Source organism: Phyllobates terribilis, unplaced genomic scaffold, assembly GCF_046119375.1.
Source record: "Phyllobates terribilis strain yellow unplaced genomic scaffold, ASM4611937v1 Scaffold_3__8_contigs__length_932513732, whole genome shotgun sequence".
NCBI classification, from domain to species: domain Eukaryota; kingdom Metazoa; phylum Chordata; class Amphibia; order Anura; family Dendrobatidae; genus Phyllobates; species Phyllobates terribilis.
Window position 1 is genome coordinate 365,492,229 of NW_027362763.1, and position 26,382 is coordinate 365,518,610.

Below are 26,382 nucleotides of genomic sequence, written 5' to 3' on the forward strand. Positions count from 1 at the left end.
TGGGACCACTATTAAGGGATTTTCCAATATCAGACAACCCCTTTAAAGTGTTAAAATAACATGGTAGGCTTACCTTCTGTTCTAGGGAATACTGAGAACATCGTGCAGTGTCCTTGTACAACATACGTATGGATTAAGGCTGTTGTGCGTCAGAAGAAAGATTACTGAGCAACCCACTGCAAATAAGTGCTCTTTTATTATTGTAATTTAAAGTAAAATGAGGACCTATTTCCATAAATCTTCTGTCGCACTACACTGTTCCCCACTCTTTTAAAAAAGTGTCTTTCAGCAACTACACCGTGTGTATTTACGCTTGACAAGTAATGTTTATGCAGTGTAGATAAAATATGCTGTTTTCTTATCTCTCTTGAAAATATTTCAATCATTTTTTTCAATGGAATAAAACTCGTTCCTAAAGTCCGAACAGCAGGAAGATTACAATGTCTCAGTGGAAATTTGGAGGAAGTAGGAAATATCACTCTAATATGTTTTCCACCCATAGAACGACATGATAAGCAATGGTGCATACTTATGAGTGGGCAAAGGGTTATCACTGAATGCCACATTTGTCACAAAATGTTCTAATGACCTGTCTTTGAAGAAGAAGAAAAATATTTACAGGTTATAAGCTAGAACAAAGAAAAATACATGCTGCCCCTGTGCAATATATACATATGTAAACGTATATGCAAAGTGTAAAGGCAGTTAGACACAATTCCAAAAAATGTGTAAGGCATCAGATTCACAAATACCACAAAAACAAAAGTTCCATCAGTAATGATGCATTTGAATTGTAGGATGGATGTTTTTGCAATCAGTGAGCTTATTGTTATGGGAATTTTCCAATATTTTTGTATTAAAAATGTTATCTGGAACACAATTGATACATGCACTTCAATTGTCCCATGTGTGTAATGTGGATGTCTGCAACAACGTTTTTAGAGGGCTAATGTGACACCCCAGGGGTCTGGTTGCCACAGTGATAGAGATATTACGTCTGAGAGCAGGTGGGAGGTCTCTTGGTCAGGAATCCGATGCATGCCACACCTCCTGCCCAGTCCTGGGAGGGGAAGAACTTCCCCTATATAAACCTAGGGCTGAGACAGGGTTAGTGAGTAGAGAAGAAGTAGAGACAGAGAAAAGAAGCAAATATAGGAACAGAACATCAGGAGCTCTGTGGGAGCAGTGTTACAAGGAGTCAGGGGCTGGCAGCTGCAGAGCTCGCCCTGACTGAGAAGTATCACCGGACCCGGAGTCCGAGGCTGTGGGGACTAATCTCTACCCAGCAGCAGAAACCGACCGGCAGGGGATTGCAGGTCCTCTGGCCCAGAAACCCGAAGGCACGGTCACACGCGTGGGACCAGCACCGCCATCGTGGAGCGGAAGCCATTAGAAGGCCCCGAGTCACCGGCCATACGGGTGAGCACCACACGGTGCACTCAGGGACGTGGGCTACTTTTACCTGCCTCTAGCAAGGTAGCCAGAAGAGTACAGTTTGTTGGGAAGGCCTACAACTCCGCCTGGCCAGGGGAGATCCCATCTGCTCAAGGACTGACCAGGCCCCGATTGCTAGCAAGTACTCTGGGAGGGTCTATCTTTGTCACCAGTAAAGACCCTGAACTACACCGCATCGTCTGAGTGGTCCCTGCTATCCCCATCATCCACGTCGGCTGCCCTGAGGCCATACCCCTCCCGTTGGGGGTTATACCATCCACGCTGCACCATCCTTCCACCGGCCTCACGGTCTGCCCTGCAGCAGCAGCTCCATAGCTGCATTCAACGGGTGGCGTAGTCATCCACCATCTACTGCTAATAGACTGCCAGCCACTCAGTTTGACTCCCTGGGCATGGACCGGGTCACCGCCACGAGACTACTACCCCCATCTGATCCGGATCCGGGTAATCTCCCCCGTGCGAAGCAGCAGGCCCAGGGGCGCGTCAACTTTTGGCGTAGTCGGCAGGATTTCGTGCCCGCAACCACCGGGTACTGCGTGCCTGAAAAAGAGACTTTTAAAACTTACCATCCGTGAAGTTTTCCCGCCATCCGGCGCCATCTTCAGCCTTCTTCCCGCCATCCGTGAAGATTCCCGCCATCCGGCGCCATCTTCAGCCTTCTTCCCGCCATCCGTGGAGTTTTCCCGCCGTTGGCAGCCATCTTGAAGACGCCGCGCGGGAAGAAGAGGGGCGTGGACTCCGAAAGCGCGCGAGAACTGAAGCCCCGCCTCACGTCCGGACGTTGTGTAAGGTCCTGGAAGGAGCCCAGCAGACGCCGACGTCACAGGAGCGCGACGGAAGGTCCTCAACCCTGACGATCCACTGCGGAGCCGCGGCCTACGGAAGAGGATCATCGCAAGGTAGGCCACGGTCCACTAGGGGGGAGAAGGATGTCGGATACGGAGGAGAGCTTCACCGCTCCAACCCCCGCCAGCGCCACCGCTGTGGCGGTCATGCCTTTCACCATGCCCTATATCCCGGGGGCAGCCTGGCTACCCCAGTACTCAGGGGAGTCACATACCCTGCAGGACTTTAGAGAAAAACTGGATAGCCTCTTCCAGGTGTACCCCCTCACAGAAGAGCAAAAAGTGAGCATCCTGGTGGCCCAATTAACCGGGGCAGCCCAAAGGGAGGTAAAGTCCTGGCCACCTGGGGGGAGGACTGTCGCAGGGATACTAACCCGGCTGAGGGACACCTTTGATACCCGCACCTCAGCCGAGATCAAGCTTAGATTCTACGGGTGCAAACAGCGGGCACATGAGAGTATAAGGGACTATGCCCTGAACCTACAAGAGGCCCTGAGGGCCATTAAGCAGACCGACCCTGACGGCGTGGGAGACGAGGACAGGCTGTTAACTGAACAAGTTATAGAGGGTTTATATTGCAATGCCCACCGAACCCAGTTGCGGGCAATGGCCTTACAGGACCCTCATCTGGGATTTGCACAGTTCAAGGACAGAGCCATCCGGGTGCTCCGAGAACCGGCACCAGGTGGCGTTGTGACCCACAGACGCCCCACTACCACTTACCACCAGGAGGCGGCGCCCTTGTCGGCAGGGCCTGTGGGAGCTGATGCGCAGGCTTTGAACAATGACTCGGCTCCAGACCTGCACCATCAGGTCCAAGAGCTAGCTAAAAGCGTTGCTGCGCTAACCCGAACTGTGCAGTCTTTACAGGTTTCCACTCCAGGGAAGATCCAGCTGGCATCCGGACCGGAGGACATCCCGTGGCGTCGACCAAGGAGGACCCCACCGGCCAGAGGAAGACCCAGCGACCGATACAACGAGGACGGACAACCCATCTGCCGCCGCTGCAATCAACCCGGACATATGGAAAGGTACTGTCCTTTAAACGGGCACAACCTAGGGTAGAGGGCCAACCCCTAGGAAAAAGATCATCAGGCCCATCGAACTGGCGCGACAAATATGTGGGCGGACGTCCAGTCTTGCCTGTGGTACTGGATGGCATTCCTATGAGTGCCCTACTGGACACCGGATCACAGGTCACCACCATCCACAGGTCACCTCTTCAAGCAGTACTGGAATGACTCGGATATTACCCGCTACCCTGACGACGATTTGAGTATCATCGCCAGCAATGGTCAGCCCGTGCCACAGATCGGATTTAAAGAGGTGACCATTAAAATTGGTAGAGTTGAACTGGCAGCACAGGGACTGATCATTGTAGACATTGACAAACACGAGAGTCACCCAAAGATAACTCTAGGAACTAATGTAATTGAAAATTGTCTTGCAGAGGTGATTTTCCTTTTACAGCAGGTTGCCAAGAACGCCAGCTCCGGCGAGCAGCGAGTGCTCCAAAAAGAGATCCGGGCACTGATGCGACGGCAACAGGTGGAACTCTCCGGCGGTGAGATTGGTAGCGTGAGAATGTGTGACCCTTTCCCTATTGCCATGCCCCCAAAAAGTGAAATGATGATTTGGTGCCGGGCAGCTATTGGTCTGAGAGGTAGAGATTACCAGGCAATGGTAGAGCCAGTTTACTCAGACAGTAGGCCCACCATCTTGACAGCACGGGGGGTGGTTAATGTACGCCATGGGAGGGTGCCCGTTCGCATAATCAATATCGGGAAGAGGGAAGTGTACCTGCCCCGGTATGCCACGCTAGCCAAATTATATACCATCAACCAAAATGCTATACAATCTGTGGAACCCTTGCCTCCATCTCACCCGGAGGAAGGTAACGGCTCTAAGAAAACAATGGAGGACTGGTGTAAGCAACTACATTTGGGTACTGACTCCACTCCCTCACACCAGAAACAGGGAGTCTATCGGGTGGTTCAAGAGTACGAGAGAGTGTTTAGTAAACACCCGTTAGACTTCGGGCGAGTCAAGGGGGTAGAACACCACATCCCCACGGGAGACCATCCTCCCATAAAAGAGAGGTATCGACCCGTACCCCCTGCACACTACCAACACGCCAAGGGGATGCTTAGAGACATGAAGGAGGCTGGGGTGATCAGGGATAGCTGTAGCCCCTGGGCAGCTCCACTAGTCTTAGTCAAAAAGAAAGACAACACCATGAGGATGTGTGTAGATTACCGGAAAATCAACTGTATCACACACAAGGATGCGTACCCCTTACCAAGGATAGAGGAGTCTTTGGCTGCTTTAAGATCTGCTAACTTCTTCTCTACCTTGGATCTCACTAGTGGGTACTGGCAGGTTCCTGTAGCAGAGGCGGACCGGGAGAAGACCGCATTCACCACCCCGATGGGACTTAGCGAGTTTACCTGTATGCCGTTCGGACTCTGCAACGCACCAGGAACCTTCCAACGATTAATGGAGTGCTGTCTGAGCCACAGAAACTTCGAGACGGTCCTGTTGTACCTGGACGATGTCATCGTATATTCTAAGACTTATGAGGACCACCTGAAACACCTGGCGGAAGTGTTCGAAGCTCTGGCAAGCTACGGCCTAAAGGTGAAACCCTCCAAGTGTCACCTCCTGAAACCAAAGGTGCAGTACCTGGGACACGTGGTGAGCGCTGACGGAGTGGCTCCCGACCCTGATAAGATCACTGCAATTAAGGAATGGCCAAGTCCCTCCAGTGTAAAGGAAGTGCGGCAGTTCCTCGGGTTGGTAGGCTACTACCGCAGGTTCATCCCCGGTTTCACCAAAAAGGCAGCGCCTATGCAAGACCTCCTGATAGGCCAGTCCCGGAAGGCCAAGAACCAGAAGCCGCCCTTCAGATGGGAGAAGTTGGAAGAAGAGTCCTTCCGCCAGCTGAAGATGGCCCTCACGGGGGATGAAATCCTGGCGTACCCGGATTACAGCCAGCCCTTTATCCTCTACACCAACGCAAGTAACATCGGGCTAGGAGCCGTGCTGTCCCAGATCCAGCAGGGGAAAGAGCGAGTAATCGCTTACGCCAGCCGAAAACTGCGACCCACCGAAAGAAACCCTGAGAATTACAGCTCATTTAAGCTAGAGTTCCTGGCAGTGGTGTGGGCAGTCACCGAACGCTTTAAGCACTACCTCGCTTCTTCCCGGTTCGTCGTGTACACGGATAACAACCCGTTGACACACCTGGACACGGCAAGACTCGGTGCCCTAGAGCAGAGATGGATGGCCCGCCTGTCCAACTACGAGTTCACCATCAAATACCGGGCAGGACGCTCCAATACCAACGCGGACGCCCTGTCCAGGATGCCAAACCTACCGGACGTAGGAGAAGATCCAGAGGGACTGGAAGAAGTCGAACTCCCCGCGTTTCACCGTCATGGGACTATCCAGTATTCCCATCGGGTAAGGAGTAAGCAAGGCGCTACGCTTAACCCCTTACCTCACTACAACTGGGCGGAAACGCAGGACAGTGACCCTGCCATCCGGCTGGTGAAGGAGATGCTGACTCGGCCAGAGGCTCGCCTTGACCCAGACGCTCCGGAGGAAGCCAAGCAACTGTGGGCAGAAAAGAGTAGACTGTTCCTTTACAAGGGGAAGTTGTGCCGCAGAATGGTTAACTCCCGGACGCATGAACTAATCTGGCAAGTAGTGGTGCCACGAAGGGACGCAGCCATGGTGATGGAGGCATACCACGACGGGGCTGGACACTTCGGATGGAAGAAGCTGGAGTTCCTGCTGCGCGAGCGGTTCCACTGGGTAGGCATGAGGGGAACCATCGAGAGGTGGTGCAGAGACTGTGGCCCGTGCAACCTAAGAAGGAAGGACCGTGCCAGCCAGAAGACTCCCCTGCAGTCCATCGTCACCCGGCAGCCGTTGGAACTGGTAGCCTTGGATCATGTAAAACTGACCCCAAGCGGAAGTGGCTACGTCTACGCACTAACCATCGTGGATCACTACTCCCGGTTCTTGGTTGTCGTCCCCGTCAAGGACTTAACAGCTCGAACAGCAGCTAGAGCCTTCCAGCAGCATTTCTGCCGTCCACACGGGTACCCGGACCAAGTGTTGACAGACCAGGGACCTGCCTTTGAAGCGGAGGTCTTCCAAGAATTCTGCACTCTGTATGGCTGCCGGAAGATAAGGACGACACCCTATCATCCGCAAACTAATGGACTTTGTGAGAAAATGAACCAGGTGGTAATGGATCTTCTGAAAACGTTGCCCCTGGAAGAACGCGGTCTGTGGCCTGAGAAGCTGCCCGATCTGGTGGACCTATACAACCACATCCCGGTAGGTTCCACCAACTGTACCCCGGCTTACCTAATGAGGGTGAGACCTGGTAAGTTACCTGTTGACCTGGAAATGGGAGTCCTGACACCCGAGGACACTTCACCAGAAGCAGACTGGGACACAGAGAGGCAGCAGCAGTACCGGAGAGTACAGGAGAGCGTGGAGCGAAGTCTCTGTCAGGCTAGGGAAAGACAAGAGAAGACTTACAACCAGTATGCTCCCGCTGTTCCCCTGGTACCCGGAGAGCAGGTCTTGAAGAGAAAAAGACGGCTCCACAAGTTGGACGACCAGTGGGAGAAGGACCCGTACACCGTACTGCCCTCAAGCCACGACAACCCAAAGGTCTGTGCCATCAGTAAAGACGGAGGGGAAACCACAACCATTGTATCCCGGGATCACCTGAAGAAGTGTCCCGAACAGCTACGGAACCCTGAAGAGGAACAAGAAGACCCTCGACCCGTAGAGGAAAGGGAAGACATGGTTGGTACTGTGCTCGGAGACTTCCCTCGGTCTTGGACTCAAGTCAATGGCGCAGTTGTGGTACCCGTACTCACCTTCCTCCAACCAGCATCCCAAGCACCTATGGAGCGACAGGTAGAGCTGGAAGAGCAGCCGGTCCAGGAGGCAGAAGACTCCACACAAGCAGAACAGGAGGATCAACCCTCTGCTTATAGTGAGCCTGCCGTACCCCTAGTGAGCCAAGGAGCCGGTAGACAGCTGCCCAGTTTACCCTTGACAGCTCCTACACCCTGTAGTTCAGGGCTAGACAGTCAGCTCCGTAGGTCCACTAGGGCCACTAGAGGCCAGTTACCCGCACGTTGGAGGATTTGAAATGTATAAATTGTTTTATTTGTGGTTACCTGTTTTTCTTGTTGCTTGTGTATAATTATGTGTTTCTAGTTGTTTATAGGAGTCTTTGGTGGATTTACCGGGAATCCTTTGTACATAGTTGGAGCGTAACCCAGGACGGACTAAAGACTGTTAAGGACTCGGGGTAGGACAGACCCCTACCTGGTTACGTCTCCCTGTTTTGGTGAAATGGACACCTTGCTTTCTTCAAAGACTGCACCCGGTTACGGACATGCCGTAACCATCTTTATGTGTTTTTCTTATTGTATTATAATTGTTATACCTTGTTATATTTTTCCAAAAATATGTTTAGTCCCGGAGTACTAAATTTCACTAGGGGGGAATGTGACACCCCAGGGGTCTGGTTGCCACAGTGATAGAGATATTACGTCTGAGAGCAGGTGGGAGGTCTCTTGGTCAGGAATCCGATGCATGCCACACCTCCTGCCCAGTCCTGGGAGGGGAAGAACTTCCCCTATATAAACCTAGGGCTGAGACAGGGTTAGTGAGTAGAGAAGAAGTAGAGACAGAGAAAAGAAGCAAATATAGGAACAGAACACCAGGAGCTCTGTGGGAGCAGTGTTACAAGGAGTCAGGGGCTGGCAGCTGCAGAGCTCGCCCTGACTGAGAAGTATCACCGGACCCGGAGTCCGAGGCTGTGGGGACTAATCTCTACCCAGCAGCAGAAACCGACCGGCAGGGGATTGCAGGTCCTCTGGCCCAGAAACCCGAAGGCACGGTCACACGCGTGGGACCAGCACCGCCATCGTGGAGCGGAAGCCATTAGAAGGCCCCGAGTCACCGGCCATACGGGTGAGCACCACACGGTACACTCAGGGACGTGGGCTACTTTTACCTGCCTCTAGCAAAGTAGCCAGAAGAGTACAGTTAGTTGGGAAGGCCTACAACTCCGCCTGGCCAGGGGAGATCCCATCTGCTCAAGGACTGACCAGGCCCCGATTGCTAGCAAGTACTCCGGGAGGGTCTATCTTTGTCACCAGTAAAGACCCTGAACTACACCGCATCGTCTCTGAGTGGTCCCTGCTATCCCCATCATCCCTGAGGCCATACCCCTCCCGTTGGGGGTTATACCATCCACGCTGCACCATCCTTCCACCGGCCTCAGCGGTCTGCCCTGCAGCGGCAGCTCCATAGCTGCATTCAACGGGTGGCGTAGTCATCCACCATCTACTGCTAATAGACTGCCAGCCACTCAGTTTGACTCCCTGGGCACGGACCGGGTCACCGCCACGAGACTACTACCCCCATCTGATCCGGATCCGGGTAAGCTCCCCCGTGCGAAGCAGCAGGCCCAGGGGCGCGTCACTTAGAATTGGTTAAAATAATGGAAGTAATCTGTGTTCCCCCGCCACTCTCATCCGATGCCATCTAGTCCCCTGCCATTCTGTTTTTCCTGACCCAGGGAGATGTGACGCGTTCCTGCCATTCACTGGCATTAGTGGGTGCCTTCAGCCACCTGTGATTTGACTCATGGTTTCCAGTGTCAGAACGTCATGACCGCAACAAGACCCATTTTGAGCATTTAAAAACCCAAAAAGAAGGCCAGAATTAATGATTGACACTTCATTACTACAAAGAAACTCAAAAATTAAGGAGCACACACCAAATTAAAAAGCATAATATTCACTACATGGGCTCTCTTACGTAGCATCGCACACATTTCAAGGATGCCATATATTATATATTATGTGCATATGTCCAGTTTAAGGATTAATCATGAGAGATAAATCTATTAGAACAGCTCTTGTAAGATGTTGCTCGCCATAGTTACCTTAATTCACCCAATCGGGAGGCGTTTTTTCCCTGTGGATAGCTTGGATCATCTTAATTGGAAGAGACTACTGTATCAGATCCAAATTGACACCAAGAACAGAAAGTTAGCTGTGCACTTTATGGAACAGGATTATAAAGACCAGTGCAAGGCAAAGTTAAATAAAGCGGTTCAAACCCTTTTTGTATCACAAAAAACAATTAAATGCATTTTACCACATCCACAGTCATTCAAACATGTCCAAAAATCCTCCTGAATCCACCTTTTCCACCACACCTGCATTGTTGGTATATAGACGTCTCCCGATATCTGTGCTGTTCAGCGATGTTTTTTCTTCAGTCCTCCTGGAGGGATCTGGAGATATCCTTCCTGATCATGTCACTGAGCAGGAAATCCAGGATCAAGCATACAGAATCCAGATCGTCACCCTGGATTCCCTGCTCAGTGCCATGATCAGGAAGGATATCTCCAGATCCTACCAGGAGGAATGAAGGAAAAAATCTTGCTTAACCATTTAACGCAGCTGAACAGCACCAGCATCCGCAGGAGTCTTTATACCAATACTGCAAATGTGTTGGAGAAGGTGGATTAAGGAGGATTCTTGGATGTGCTTGACAATCTCTGGATTCGTTAAAGTGCACTTCTTCAGATCTTTTCTTGGTAGCCTTCCAATCTTCTGGAGGAGTAAAAGATTTAAATGAAGCATGTTATCAGAAAGTAACTTATTTTTATGTAAATGCATTATTTTTTTAAATTTTGGAAATCTTATTTTTTTTTTTTTATTTGCAATATCAACAGTCTATATTTAAAAAAAAACTTGCAATTTTCAGTCTAATACTAGACTTATGCTTCATGTTCTTTTCAGCTGCCTTGAAGGGGTTGTCCACTACTAGGACAACCCCTTCTTGATCAAAATGTTTGGCCCCCATAAAATATAAACCTATACTCCCCTCCCATGCTGGCACCATTCCCGCAGTGTCGGCACTTGCGGTCCTGGGGCTGCCGCATTGTTGTGACACTTGACGCTGGCGCCAAATCAGCGCTGTTGTCACTGTCCCCGCCTTCGTACGAACTGAACCTGAACAGGAAGTCCGGGATCAGCTGCAGCCTGAACTTCCTCTTCATGTTCAATTCGACAGGAGGTGGAGACGTTGCGTGTTACAAAAACAGCATGGTATCCCCGGGACCGCGAATGCTAACACCGTGGGAACGTCGCCGGCACTGGAGGGGAGTATAAGTTTTATTATTATATGGGGGACAAGCGAGTTGCATGAACAGGGTTTGTCCAAATAGTAGACAACTTCTTTAAGGATATAGGCTGCAGTAGACTGGCTCTAACTTGTACAGAAGTACTTTTGGGGCATATTGTAATCTACATCAAAGCTCATTGTTAAAGAAGTGGTCCACTACTAGGACAACACCTTCTCATACCCCACACTTGGCCCCGATAAAATAAAAAAGCATATACTCTCCTCCCATGCTGGAGCCGTTCCCGCAGTGTCAGCACTCGCTCTCCCTGGAGCTTGATCAAAATGTTTGGCCTCCATAAAATAATAAAACCTATACTCACCTCTTGTGCTGGCACCATTCCAGCAGTGTCTGCACTCGCGGTCCCGGGGCTGCCATGCTGTTGTGACATTTGACGCCGGTGCCCAATCAGCGCTGGCGTCACTGTCCCTGCCTCCTGTCGAATTGAAGAGGAAGTAAGGGAGCAGACGCAGCCCGGTCTTCTTCTTCATGTTCAATTTGTCTGAAGGCGAGGATGGTGACGCCAGCCCTGATTGGGCGCTGGCGTCACGTGTCACAACAGCATGTGAGGGGAGTACAAACTTTTTTTATTTTATCGGGGTCAAACATTTAGATTAAGAAGGGGTTGTCCTTGTAGTGGACAACCCTTTTAAGGTAAGTCAAGCAGAGGTGCTGTATAATAGAGGTGCTACCTGTCATTGGTATCCTGGCTGGTAGGGTAGGGTCACAAAACCGTTTACTCCACATCCAAGAAAATGGTCCGATTATTTTGATCGGAGTGGCACCAGTTTTTCTTGGACGTGGAGAGAATAAAAAAAGCTTTTCCACCTGTCCATTCTGTCTGTCCATGAAAATTGGACTGCACTCAGATGTCATTGGTCCAAATGTTTTATTTTTTTTCATGGACCCATAGACTTGCATTGTTGATCTGGATCCGACACTCGGATCAAAATTGGATATGTCTGTTTTTTTTCCACAGACCATTAGGTCTGAGGAAAAAAAATCAGATGGGCACTGCCTCATAGAATATCCTAGGTATGAGTGTTATCCGTGAAAATCACAGGTGGCAGTTGTTCGAGAACAATCAGTCGTATGCATGAGCTCTTATGGTAATGAGATTATTATTGAACAGTGATCTGTACCGAACAGGAGGTATGAGTCTACTATAAGGCTTAGTGGCCAGTATGAAAATTGCAAAGAAATAAATGATGGCATTCAATATGCTAAGCTGTATTTTGCCCTAAGGCTACGGCCCCACTATCAGTATTTGTCATTTCTGGGGCAGCTGAGGGCTGCTATTTTTAGCCTAGGAAGGTGCCATTAGGCAAACATGTTCCCTGGCTATTAATAACAGCTCACAGTTGTTTGTTTAGCCGCTACGTCCCCACGATCAGCAGCCAGCAGCGCTTTGGACGCAGTGTATTTTCGCTGTGTTCTAATGCCGCACTTTTGCTGTCCATACATCCATCGCATATAATGACATTTCAATCGGTCAAAATCTGCAGCGCAGACTAGCAGCTCCGCTACAGAAATAGAAATTCTTCAGGTGAGTTTGGGTATGTGCACACGATCAGGAAATGCTGCGGGTTTGAAGCTGTGTGTTTATGCAGAGTCAAACCCGCAGCGTCCAGATGTTACAGCATAGTGAATGGTATTTCTACAAATCCCATGTCCACTATGCAGGCATCTGAGGCTGCGGATCACCCATGGACCCTGACATGTGGTGCCTCTTTCAGGACCGCAGCATGTCAAATTCTCTTTCGGAGTCGCTAGTTTCCGCAACAGAAATTTGACCACTAGAATGTATTGAATGCGGTAAATCCGCATGGTTCAGTGAACACATGCAGATTTACCTGCTTTCAATAGAACGCAGCGTTTTGGACGCAGCAAAAAGCAAAAAATAAGAGCTGCTACGTCCGGATCGTGGGCATGGATACTACCCCCCTCCGCGGCTAATAATATCAGCTCTCAGCAGTCCCAGAAATGGCGCATCCTTAAGATGCATCAAATCTGGTGCTTAGCCTTTGCTCTTCCACTGCTGTGTAGCGGTGGCGAGTGGGGTAATAAGTTTGGGGTTCATGTCAGCCTTGTATTGGTGGCTGACATGAAGCCCAGGTTAGTAATGAAGGTCCATTACTAACTCCTTAGTAAAGGTTTTCGACCCTTTTTCAATAAAGACCCGGCCAGAATAAAATCTTTTTTTTTAAATAAAATTACACACGGTGTTAATAATTTAGGTAAAAATAAAAAACACTGTATACTCACCTAACGCCTAATCCCCGAATCCCTCATCTCCTGTAAAAAATAAAAAAACAACCATATCCCTCACGTGTCTGCCGTCATGACGTAATCCCAGAGTCCCACGACGATCCGGGTAACGTCTGCAGCAGCCACATCAATCACTGATGTGACTGCTGTAGAAGACAGCATTATACACTGACAGGAGTGTAATCACTCCTGTCAGTGTACATCGCTGCTGCTAGGGCTGAGTTCACCTGCTGAAGATCAGCTGATAAACCCCGGTGACCTCATTTACGGCATTAGTGTTGCGTGGGAACATTCCCACGCAGCACCGGTGGCGTAAAGTGAGGTCCCGGAGCTCTCAGGTGATGAACTCCGGTGAACTTCGTCCCGGTAGCGCAGCGATGCACACTGTTGGGAGTGCTCCTCTCAGTGTATAGCCAGCTGCCGGGTGATCGGGTCGCAGGGAGACATCGGGAGGGCGGCGGACAGGTGAGAATAAGGTGTTTTTTATTTTAATATAGATTTTTACTTTTTTTATTTTTAAACACCGCGCATAGACGCCGGCTGAGGAGACGACTACTCCCAACACCCGCGCCTGCTCCTGCTGTTATCAGTGGGAGCGGTGGTCGGATGATGGGAGGAGTAGTCTTCTTCCCCGGCCTGAGTACCATTCTTTCTGCGTTTTTGCGGCCCATTTGACATTTGACTCATTGACTTGAATTGGGTCAGTCAAATACGCAGCAAACAACCGCAGCAAATTCGCAAATATATTTATACCTACGGGTTTGCTGCGGCTCAATTAAACTCAATGGGCGGAAAACGCTGCAGAAACGCTAAAAAGAATGGACATGCTGCGGATTTAAATGCAATGACAATCCTGTCAGGAAAATTCCTGATCATGTGCACAGCACTTCAGGATTGTCATTGCATTAGCTAGCATACGAATTACGTAGCATTTTTGGTGCATTTCTGCATAGAAAAAACGTTGCGCAGATGCATCAAAAACGCACAGTGTGCACATAGCTTTAAAAACTACAGATGCTTTATTAAGAATCAAAGTTTTTCTGTACTATAAACCGGCTGCAATAATTAGAGAAGATTGTTATTCTGTAGTTTGGTGCGGATCCTGCAGAAAACAAAAAACATAGTATTTCTACACTGTGTGAACACTGCCTTACAGACACAAAAAAGCCGGATGTCGTATAGTGAAGCTACAAAAAAATGAGAAGGTTCTGGCGGCTCCGACTTTGAATGAAGGAACAAAAAATAATCCACAGGTACCAAATAGAGATGAGCAGGACGCACACATGACGTTGCGCTGCTCTGGGTGATCAAAAGCCGCACTGGGGACGCCGGATGGTTAAAGACTTGCGGTCTCTCGTCCAGCCGACCGGTAACACTGATCTGGACTCTGGACCAGAGACCCAGGAATCCATTTGCTCATCTCTAGTCCCAACCATCCTGGATACAGCGGACAGCCCCGGATTTGGGTCTACGCCCTGCAGTCTATGGAGTCTGCTGAATATCCCTTACTATCAGCGCCCCTCTGACAACTCCTCCTGCCAGGGGAGAAAGAAATGGTAAATGGGTGTGGCAAGGGGCACAGCCTAAATTTGCCATGACGCGCTGCGCGCACCGCAACATCTATCCCTCTTTCTGTTCCTCAAAAGGTGGGAAGTATGCTAGTTGCACTCCATATTTTGGTCTGTAGCGCACAAATGTATATGAAACTTTAATAAAATCAAAACCTATTAAAGTTATCTCTTTACCAAAGTATTAGACCACAGGAAGGAGAATTGTAGCCAAAATATCAGCTATGCTTATAATTGGCACAAATCTCCAAAAGGGTAGCCAGAGAAGAAGCTCTTAATGAAAATATGCATTTATTAAATTGTGAATAGAAAAGGTAAAAAATTACATTACATTACATTAATGTTGGCTAATGTGAGAGATGCGACCAAATTGGCAGGTGGAAAAAGCCAGGGAGAAAAAGACCATATCCCCCGTGGCAGAGACTCTGCAACAACCACAAAAAGAGATAATAACAACACCAGTATACATTTATAAGGAGACTGCCAAAGAAATAATTATCAGATGGTTAGAAATTAGCCTATCTAGTTCAAATTAACCAAATACTATAATGTGGTCAGATTATAGCATCACATATAAGAAGTATTCCGGTGGTTATAGCAAGGCCTGCAAATAAGAGGCATATATATAATCTGCTGATCCAGTATCTGCTACTAAGTCCCCATTCATAAAGCCAGAAAATGAGCTATTCTGAACATGCATTCAATGTAAACCAATGTATGGTGCATGTTTAATGCACAAGCTGAAACCGTATGACTCTAGTGCTGTTCACAGGTATAACCGTAACATATTACCTTGTGACATGTTGTATGCGGTGTGCGGGTTGCTGCCAGGAGAGAGCTGATAGCGTTTCGCCTTTGTGGCTTCGTCAGGAGGCGTTTAATAAAATGTTGCCTATTCAGGTAAATTTGAGCAACTCTCGGGAGACAGAGACACAAGTGATGTTCATCTGCTTCCTGTGAAGCAAGTTATGTCATGATCTGATATAACCTTTTGCATGTGTGTTGTTATAATGAGGGTTCAAGTTAATCACAGGCATGGAGAGTTCAAAAGCAAAATGTTCCAGTTGCCCCCCGAACAATGTTTAAAGGGTTTTCCCACATACAAAAGTTGTTTTTAATCAATAGATCTTGGAATAATAATAAATTGCACTATTTGATGTGTTTAAATAAAATTCTCCTTTGCTGAGATAATCTTATAAATGTGCCCCTGCTGTGTACTGTGTAATGGCTGTGTCTGACCGTACAGGGACATGGTCTGATCATACCACATCTCCTGGGCAGGGGAGAAAGAAAAAGAGAGTATACAGACATTACAGCAGGGGATCACAACTGATACTTTTTTGAGGTAAAAAATTTCCCTGCCTGTTCTTAAACAATGTTTTACATCAAATAAATCAGCTGTGATCCCCTGCTGTAATGTCTGTATAGTATTTTGCTTCCTCCCCTGCCCAGGAGATGTGGTATGATCAGACCATGTTCCTGCACGGTTAGACACAGCCATTACACAGTACACAGCAGGGGCACATTTATAAGATTATCTCCGCACAGGAACATTTTATTTAAACACATCCAATTGTCGAACTGATTATTATTCCAAGATCTATTGATTAAAATTTAACTTTTGTTTGTGGGAAAACCCCTTTTATAGTTTACCAAGACTAACTCCATATGCCTAACTCCATTTATTAAAAGCAAGTCAGGCCGAGAAAAAAGTCATAAATAGTGCAAGCCCTTCTCATTTCACAGAGCTACTACTATTCAGGGCAATCATATGCCAGGTAATGATGATTTCTTATTTCTAAAAATATTAAAATATTACACAGCAACGCACTGTATGAATTGTGAGTAAATGTAAACCCTGCTCTTTAATCATTGGATCCTAGTGGGCCATATTATATTCCATAATCTGGAGAAAATGTAGTGATTACTTGTTCCCGATGGGGCTCACAATTCAATTTAAACGAGTGGCATGAAAATAGTCAATGTGCAATGGCAAGAAACAGGGGGCTTCCTAATATGCCTAGTTGCTGAAGGTTACATTACAGCCTTTTACGTATACCACAAAATGACACACAGGTGGAAACCTCTGAAGTGACCACTTCATTTTACACCTAGAAACAAGGAAATGAAAAGCAAAGTCAAAGAGGAAAATTAAAATCCATAAGACCTGTCCCCCTCACATTGGGAAGAGGGAAAACTATGTATAGCTGGAGAATATATCCTTTTTGAAGTGGGATTAATTAGACCTAGGAACAGAGAAACCAATTAACACAGGGGAAATGGGGAAAGAACTGACAATTCAAACTCCTTTTCTGAAGTAGGCCTCACATTGAATATATGGGGAAGGGAGAGAGAAACTAATTAAAACAACCTTTCACAATACCAACAATAAATTAGTGCCATGAAGTCTCATAAAAGGTATAACTTTATTTAAATATGTAATTAAACTAAAAAGTTAAATATATGCAAAACAGCAGAGAAACCCTATAGACCACTACATAACAAAATATACAAATGTAACAGAAGACAAGTACACAGTTCAAAAATCCCAACATATCCAGAAGGTATATACCTGACGAAGCATTGGTGAAAAGTATGTTGGGGCAAAGCTGACCACACAACACATATCCTGTCTGTAACATCACATGATGGAAGTACAACTTTATCATTCTATAGACATTGTCCTCATAGGGACTCCAGGTACATACCTTCTGGATGTGTTAGGATTTTTGACCTATGTGCCTGTCTTCTGTTACCTTTGTGTATTTTGTTATGTAGTGGTCTATATGGTTTCTCTGCCGTTTTGCATATATTTGACTTTGTTGTTTAATTACATATTTAAAGTTATACCTTTTTATGAGACTTCGCGGCACTAATTTATTGTTGGTATTGAGTATGATTGCAACTGCATCTCTGCACATATCGGATATATGCTCTGTTTTTGTGGCTATTAAAACAACCTTTGAAGAAGAGCTCCCCTCGCCATGGACAGGTAATTAAGACAGGAAGATAGACTCTGGTAACTAGATAACAAAATGTACTTTCGTTTACGCAAAGGGGGGAGAACTGCACCCACACCCGAGGCAGAAGCTTCCTTTCATGAAAGAATCTGTCACAGACCCACCTGTGTTCAGGTAGGAATATTGGGGTTTGCATCGATCCAATAATTATGGAAGATACATTTTCAGTGTCAAAGCGAAGGGATGGAAGTGACGCATTTACTCAAATCGCTGTGGGGCCTCTAGAACGCCTCCAGCTTAATAACAGTCCGATAGATAATGCGAACCAGCTCATGTTTGTAAAGGTAAAATTGCAATAAAAAAAAATGACATCAATATCTAACACCTGGGTCCTTCAGAGTCAAAGATATCCTGTAAGTTGAGGATCTCATAAGATTTTGAATGGCTGAGAACATCCCACAAACAGTTGCCCCCAAATGTGGTCATCAAGGGGAGGTATGTGGGCATAGCATTGAAATAATAAAAATGAAAGTTTTTTTTTTTTTCTTAGTCAGTCCTTGGAAGGCATAGATTTCTGTGGAGGTTCTGTCCATTTTATCAATCTAAGTGCTTCCCATCGCTAAACTCAGCCATTTCCGTGACTAGGTTTAATAGTTTTTTTCTTTCGGTATTCCATTTTATTTTATGTAATTGTATGTATCGTATTATTTGTTCACATTTTGTATCATCTCGTATATTTTTTTTTTTATAAACACTGCCTATCTTTTCAGATTAAATAAATCTATAAATTTAATAGCTCTGTTCCTCTTGCTCTGTAAACCGCGCCCCTGAAGCCATATTCTACCTGTAATGGGGTGTCCAATCGGCCTGTATGAACGATTTATGGTGGCAGCTAGTAGTCATTTTTGTTTTTGCAGAGCTGGCTGTGACCATACGTGGGTATATAAATATATTCCATGCTTTGGATTCGGAGGTGTATATACACCATACACTCACTGGGAGTTCTCCAATAACCAGTCTAGTAGTGGAAGCCGCCGCGGCTTCGTTCATCACTCGTCAGTCAATTGTGTAATTGCCCTCATGAGTAGAGGCAGCGGGGTTGCGTTCCCTTGACAACTAGTGGCAGTGGTGGGATCTGCATCGCCTTCCCCCAGTTGTGTTTCTGTGACACAAAGATTTGTGGAGAAATGACGAACATTGTTAATTTCCTGGCAGTTTTATGTACCTGAATACTGTGTATTGAAAATAATTCCTTTATAATTCCGCTCAATATATTAGCGTAGGAGTTGTATCAATATCAGCTGCTCTCTTCTTTGTGGCTTCCACAATGTGAATCAGAATTCCTGCCATGGTTTTGTATTTGTGTTCTTTACGCTGTTGCTTTAGTTTGTAGAACCATGAGGAAAGTATCTTTTCATTACAAATAATAATGTATTGATATTAAAACACCAAAATCTCAATACATTGCATTGAACCCTAAATGGATCAAATTGACTGACCAATCATGAGCCTATATGTATGTCAGTACCTTACATACAGGGAATGATTGCCTGAAATTTTTTTCTTAGATCTTGCTGCTTGGCTGCTTTTTTACTGTGCGATACCTTATTGTAGCTTAGGTACAGTACCTTTTGGGAGTCTTGGTCTGAAACACACCTACTATTTGCTCATTGATTCAAGTTGCTGCTCCGCCATCCCTTTGCATCTGCTCAGTCTTTTTGGGTTGGCTGATGTGAGTAATCACAGACTCTCCAGAAAGTCAGTGTACGGAGAGAGAACTATTCATTAAAGATAGGGCAGATTGATAATATAGAACTAAAGCTAAACACATATACTAAGCCACTTTAGTGTTCATAAGATACACTGTGTGCACAATTAATAGTCAAGTGAGTAATTTGACCATATCATTATTTTTATGCATATTTTAACACCTCCAGGCTATAAAAACTTGAATGCTTATTTGATGAAGCAGATCAGGTGATGTATATTTGTATAATGATTATGGGTGAGGCCTAAGGATATCAACATCCTTTATCAACGTGTGCAGAATTATTAGGCCATGTTCACACGTTACGTTTTTGCTGAGTTTTTTCTGCAGGCAAAGCCTGCTCTCTTGGCAGTAAAGCAGCACTTAAAAAAAAAAAAAAAAAAAACAGTTTTTGCTGCATTTTTCAGGTACATTTGTCTCTTGTGCATGCTGATACAGTTTAGTGTCTGCTGTTCCTGAGTTTTCTTCACCAAAAACGCAGCAAAACCTGATACCTGCATTTTGCTGCGTTTTTGCACTTGAATGGAAGGTCCTTTTACACAACCGTGAGACACCGGGGAGACCGGACGCATCGGATAAGGACACCGGGGGCCATCGGAAGGCGAGTATATGTTTTTTTTTTTTTTACCATTTTTAACTAACTTGGTCACACTACTATAAATCCATGCCGGCTGCATGGATTTATATAGTGTGACCAAGTTGTCAAGCACTTTCCAAGTGATGCTAAAATCGCTTGGAAAGCGCTTGACAACCTGCATGCGGAAATGCAAGTGAAGAACGCTCCACATCCGCATGTCCCTGGCAGGAAAACGCATGTACAATCCGCATGCTTTTTTTGTGCCAGGGAGATGCAGAAATGCTCAGGAAAAATCCAGAGCATTTCTGCATCGTGGGCACATAGCCTTAGAGCTCTTTCTTGAATGGAGCAAAAGTGTGCATGCTTGGTCTCTGAAAAAATATATTTGCAAACTTTCGGAGCACAGCTGCCCCTGGTTTTTCTTAATTCTGCTTTTAATTACATCTTAATTACTATCATAAAGCACAAAAGTAAAGTTTTTTGTTGTTGCTTTGTTCTATATGTAACAATTCATTATCTGTGGAACTGCTGGAGAATCCGGAGTACAGTGCTCTGCTATTTTTGCCAATCCCATTTCCAATGGATGGAATGGAGGCCGAACATGCGAACCACTGCTATATTCAAGACTTGGCTCTATATATCCAAGTTCTCAGGATTTCTCGATATCTCAGCGGTTGGACCCACAGGAATAAACAAGTTTTCCTCTAGGCACCTATACAAGGGTTAGGAGATAGTTTGTCATATTGGGAAAATACACCTCCGTTATGAACCATTTTTTTAAATAATGTTAATGTATTGATTCTAAGTTAATAATTCTCTTGATTATAAAATCCTAATTTATCATGTAGCTCTTTCTGGCACCATTGATGATTCCAAGTTTTGCATTATGTTATTTTTTTCTTTCCATATTTTTTAAAATGTCCTACTGACAATAGTTATTTCATTTTTTGGTTTTATTTTTTTCCCATAATTTCAGGACAGCAGCGTGTGTCTGTAACTAGTTTACTGGTTTGTCATGGATTGCTCATGGTTGGAACAAATCTCGGTGTCATTGTAGCGTTTCCTGTCCCCCGTCTACAAGGAATCCCAAAAGTAACCGGTAAGTGTTATCTAGAGAAAATTAAAAAGTATTGTCAACAATACCCAAGAAAACAAAACTAGAGTGTTGTCATGTATTTACACTATGCACTACATATGTTGGCAAAATCAGTTTTAGGTTTTTATTGCTGTGTTTCTCGTGATACAGTAAATGCATAACCTGTTGTCATAAACAGCAATACAGACCTGGGCAAACTGCGGCAACACCATGCCCGCCCACCGTCCATCCGCCACTTGCTGTCACCCCTATCTGCATCCTCAGGATGTAGACAGTGGTGATTACATTAGTGGAGGACGGGGCCGCTGACTCCATTTTCCACCAATCCGCGTGAGAGACAGCAGACGCAATAACGTCATTACATCGTGCTGCTACTGAGATTCTGCACAAGAGAATGGAGCAGAGCGCTGGGGGAATAAGAGAGAGTTGAGTGTTTTTTTTTTGTTGTTGTTTTTTCATGTGTATGGGATATTTGTATGTATATAGGAGGCTATGTGAGGCTCATACTGTGTATAGGAGGCTATGTGGGGCTCACACTGTTTTTATGGAGGCTATGTGGGGGGCTCACACTGTATATATGGAGGCTATGTGGGGGGCTCACACTGTATATATGAAGGCTATGTGGGGGGCTCACACTATATAAATGTAGGTTATATGGGGGGATCCTACAGTATTTACGGGCTGTGTGTGGGCTTATACGGTATATAGGTGGCATATTTAATTCTGCTCAATATTAAGTGATACAGTTAATAAAAAATATAATGAATATGTTAATATTGAGCAGAATTAATTTCAGCCTATTGGTTCGGCCCTCCACAACAGTCAGTCTCTCATGTGGCCCCTTGGGAAAATTAATTGCCCACCCCTGGAGTAATAGATCCAAGGTCAAAACATAATGTTAGAGAAAAACTCACTAAAACCTTTCCACAAGTTGCCCTGTGCCTGGTGGTAGCATTCAGCTCATCTGAGCCTTTTCGTAACAGCAATCCTGTGCTGGAAATGGAAATGATGTTGACTTGGAGTATATCTGTGTTTTTGCTTCTTTGCTTCGGCTATATCACTGAATGCTCACTGACAAATTCACACATCTGTAACACCCAATGATTTGTGATATGGGTGAAGCTGAAAACATGGACTCTGTGTTTATCCTGTGAGCAGATAACTCTGCCAAGTTAATGGAATCTCTCACCAGCTTTATTTGTCTTGCAACTCAGAACATCGGAAACCTGATGAACTTGATCTTTTTACACTATGTCATTGTTTTGCTTTGCTCTGTTTTTCAGGCCAGTCAAGCTGCTTTTTTATGAAATGTGTTCTTTTTATCTTGTTTTTCTGTGTAAATATCTTTTATGTAATAAAAAAAAAGTATTCCAGGAGTGATAAGCCAATAAGAGTATCAGAAACATTTTATTTGCAAATGTTCAGATTTTTCAAAACTCTTTTACTGACCTCAAAACTAATAACCATTGTAAAAGGAAATTGTATGGGAAAGGGGAGAGGGGTTTCCTCTCCCGTACATAGCCCTGTGGTGGGCTTCGGGAAAATGGTCGCCGGAGCATGCGCAGATTCAGATCTCGAGAGACGATATCTCGGGAGACAAGATCTCGTATCTCGAGATCTCGATCTGCGCATGCTCCGACGGCCATTTTCCCTAAGCCCACCGCAGTGCTATGTAACAGAGCGGGAACCTACACTCACCGCTGACTTCTTTTGAGGATGGGGCCCGCACCACCACCCAAGTTATCCTGAATCAGCGACCCTGCTGAGAGGACTGGGCCCGCAGCATCGCCCGACTCCTGCCGCAGCCGCCACCAACCTCCTGTATCTGTGACTCCTGCTCCACCATTGCCGCTTCCCTCAAGTAAAACAGATTATAAGGCACACCATTTTATTTAAAAAAAAAAAAAAAAAACATTTTCTATTTTGCACCATAAAATTTGGGCTGCGTCTTATAATCCGATGCGTCTAAACACACATGGGCAAATACATCAAATCATAGATGTCCATATATTAAGTTATGTGTACTAATGAGAAATGACCTAGGGAAAAAGTATTGAACACATGAAGAAAAAGAGGTGCAAAATGCCATGGAAAATCATGACACCAACTGAAATCTATCAGTAATTAGAACGCAATCCTGCCACGTAGTAAAAAATTACTATCAGCTGGTTCAACTGATGGCTTATAAAATGGTGTTTCATTACCGAGGTACCACAGAAGAGACCTCTCAGTATGGGTAAAACCAGTGAGCAGTTTGAAGACCTTCGCAACCTTATTGTTGCAAAACATACTAATGGCATTGGTTACAGAAGAATTTCTAAACTACTGAAGATTCCAGTGAGCACTGTTTGGGCCATAATCCGGAAGTGGAAAGAACATTGTGTCACCATAAACTGGTCACAACCAAGTGCTCCCTGCAAGATTTCAGACAGATGAGTGAAAAGCATTATCAGGAGAGTTGTCTAAGAGCCAAACACCACCTGTGAAGAGCTACAGAAAGACCTGGAGTCAGCAGGCAGAATTGTTTCAAAGAAAGCTATATATCCATGGCTTTCATGCATGCACACGACACAAGACTCCATTGCTGAACATAAAGCATGTTCAAGCACTTTTAAAGTTTGCTCAACAACATGTAGACAAGTCTGTGAAATACTGGGAAAATATGGTCTGGTCAGATGAGACCAAAAGTAAACTCTTTGGATGCTATAATACACACAATGTTTGGAGGCCAAAAGGCACTGTATATCACCCCAAAAACACACTATACCAACAGTGAGGCTTGGAGGTGGGAACATAATGGTGTGGGGCTGTTTTTCAGCATGCGGCACTAGCAAACTTCCATGTAATTGAAGGAAGGATGAATGGACAACTGTAGACATTCTTGATAAAAATCTGCCATCTACTAGGATGATGAAGCTGAAACAAGGGTGGACATTTCAGTAAGGCAATGATCCCAAACACACAACCAAGAAGACTGTCAATTGGTTTCATAGAAATAAAATATAGCTGCTAGAATGGCCCAGCCAATCAACTGACCGAAATTTAATAGAAAATTTATGAAAGGAACTAAAGCTCAGAGTTCATGAAAGTAGCCCATGGAACCTTTAGGATTTGAAGAGTGTTTGTTTGGAAAAGTGGGACAAAATCCCACCTGAGCATTGCATATGACTAGTTTCTCCATACAGGAGGCGTCTTTTGAAACTGTCATCACCAACAAAGGCTTTTGTACGAAGTATTAAATAAATTTCAGTAAGCGTGTTCAATGCTTTTTTCCCTGTGCCATTTTTCATTATTACACATAATTTATGGACATCTATGGTTTGATTTCTCTGCCTGTATGGATTGAATGGGATGGGTTGTGTAGTGCGGCGGTGTTCACACTGTGCAGTAATGAGGCAGTGACCCAAGGAAAGTCCAACTTAAATGGCTTTATTTGGCAAAAACTCATACAGTGAAGGCAGCTTTATCCTCCGGATCACAGCCGGGTTGTCCATAATAGTCCATACAACAAAACACCGTTGTCAGGGGCGATTGCACTGCCGTATCACTCCAAGTTGTGTCAGAAGCTTGGCCGTCCTGGGCTCTGTGTTCCCTTCACACAGGCCTCTATAGCACAGAGCCTTCTGCTCTGTGCAGTTTGCAAAACCAAAGACTGACACACCCAAACCTTTGCTGCAGGTTTTTAAATGAAATCTGTGGACATGAGCCACATGCAAGACCCAGACTGGAGGAAGTGGACCGCCCCACTGCCATCCTGTAGTCCACTCCAAGAATAAAAGTCCATGCTGGGTTTTACTAAATCTGCCTTGGTCAAATAGCTTGACCAAGTCCAAACTAACTTTTATTCTGCACTGCAACCACAGAAACATCTGATGAGAAATTCATGTTAATAGCAGCTTTAGAAATATACTTAGAAAATTGGTGACGTGTTCAACACTTATTTCACCCGCTGTGTATTTATATAATAAATATATATATATAAAACAGAACAGACCCTGGCTGAGCTACCCCGGCTCCGTTAAACAAAACAGGTATCATCCATAGCAGCCACTGATACTTGCGGTTCTCTGCGCACAGCCTGTGCAGACTTTTCTCATTGAGGGATTTCTGGTCTGTGTCTCAATTCAGCTTCAAGACATATCCATTCTGGTCAGTTTCCCTGAGCTGACTGCCTCAGATGAATACTTAGCTTATTTATACGCACAGCTAGCCAGCTGCACCTAATCAAAGCCTGCAGAGCTAGGAGTTAACCCTAGCCTACCTGGCGTTGCTACAGTTTATATTAACATTTCTTATTTCACATGTATATATTCACATTTTGAATGGAAAATGTTATTAATGTGTCCTTAGATTTGCTTGAATGTGTAATGTCGTAGTGAGCAATCCTAACAGTTTAATTTCTTTTTACAGGCAGAGGAATGGTATCTTACCATGCACACCATGGTGCTGTTAAATTCCTTGTAATGGCTACTGCTGTGAACAGAAAACACAAGCGGACACCAAGTAGATCAAGCCAAACTTCAAATGTGGAAGAGAAAACCGAGGACACTCGTACTGCTCATTCACAAAATGAGGAGGCCAGCACCAATAATGACAGCGCTGTTTGGCTTGGGGGCTCCATGGGGTCCATTGCACATAAAAGTGACTTATCTTCCTCTTCTGGCTCTCTCACACTGTCCCATAGCTCAAATTCATACGACATAGGGAGGGAAGATTGCGCTCTCTATGATCTTCTAAGCGACCCCAACGTACCTCCGCAAAGCCGCCGAAGACAAAGAGCAGGGAAGCTTAAGGCGGACTCTGTCATGGTTATCTCTGGGGGGCAAGGCCACCGAAGAGTAAACAAGAAACATAAACCACAGCGTCAGGAAGAGCCGGTTTCTTCTGCTATGGTTTGGCAGATCCCATTGTTACATATCTAATGGCACAAAGGAGCACAATAAATGTGCCATAGTCCATACAGTATTCTGCATCTGCCCCTTCTCATTTTTAGTTCTCCTTGTTAACATGTAAATGTCATAACCTAATTCGCTCCCCTTTGTCTGATCCATACTACTCATAAAAGGGATGGATCTCTTCCTATATTCATATACATGAGAAATGTATGCTGCAGCCAATACACAATCTGTGTAAATGTCTATGGAACACTAATAACCACAAATATCATCTTTTTCTTATGTTGTGTTTTTGTTTTTTAATGTGTTGAGCTTTATGCTGTCTTCTTTTCACAGGTACAGTGATAGACGTGAATATGAGTACACTAATAGTAACACTCCGGAATATGATAAGCCATTTTATATGTATTCTACATAAGAAATAATTTGCACGACCAAACAGGACTTAAGACAAACTGTCCCCTGTGTAAGATGGAACATGTATCCTAAACTTTTTACAGGATACTCAACACTCCAGTGAATGTCTGCCATTATGTTACTGTGCACGTAAACCAATGTGTTACCACTAAAGTCTATGGGCCTAGTTTCTGAATGAGTGAATATGAATGAAAGACGTGTTAAACGGTAATAGTCTGGGCTAATGATGACTTTTAATAATGTACACTTTAATTGAAATACTTTCTATGTTTGTAATAGTTTTTATGTTTTGGGGAA

General features: G+C 45.4%; 1 protein-coding gene and 1 long non-coding RNA gene across 12 annotated transcripts in view; one reads left to right on the forward strand and one right to left on the reverse strand.

Annotated features, from left to right (window-relative positions):
* Nucleotides 1-24,983, reverse strand: part of LOC141259424 (uncharacterized) — a 136,632-nt gene extending 111,649 nt beyond the window's left edge. For 3 of the 5 annotated variants that reach the window (XR_012318413.1, XR_012318415.1, XR_012318414.1), the window contains exon 1: nucleotides 24,768-24,968. This is a non-coding gene — a long non-coding RNA (uncharacterized lncRNA). Of the gene's footprint in view, nucleotides 1-21,687; nucleotides 21,829-24,767 lie in introns of those variants that run through there. The other 2 variants (XR_012318416.1, XR_012318417.1) reach the window with 2 other exon arrangements.
* Nucleotides 1-25,945, forward strand: part of ARHGEF10 (Rho guanine nucleotide exchange factor 10) — a 198,051-nt gene extending 172,106 nt beyond the window's left edge. For all 7 annotated transcript variants that reach the window (XM_073675379.1, XM_073675380.1, XM_073675383.1 and 4 more), the window contains 2 exons: nucleotides 20,654-20,776; nucleotides 25,184-25,945. In XM_073675379.1, the coding sequence (XP_073531480.1) occupies nucleotides 20,654-20,776; nucleotides 25,184-25,695 (635 nt within the window). In that variant the 3' untranslated portion in view covers nucleotides 25,696-25,945. The remainder of the gene's footprint in view (nucleotides 1-20,653; nucleotides 20,777-25,183) is intronic.
* The last annotated feature ends 437 nt before the right edge of the window (nucleotides 25,946-26,382 follow it).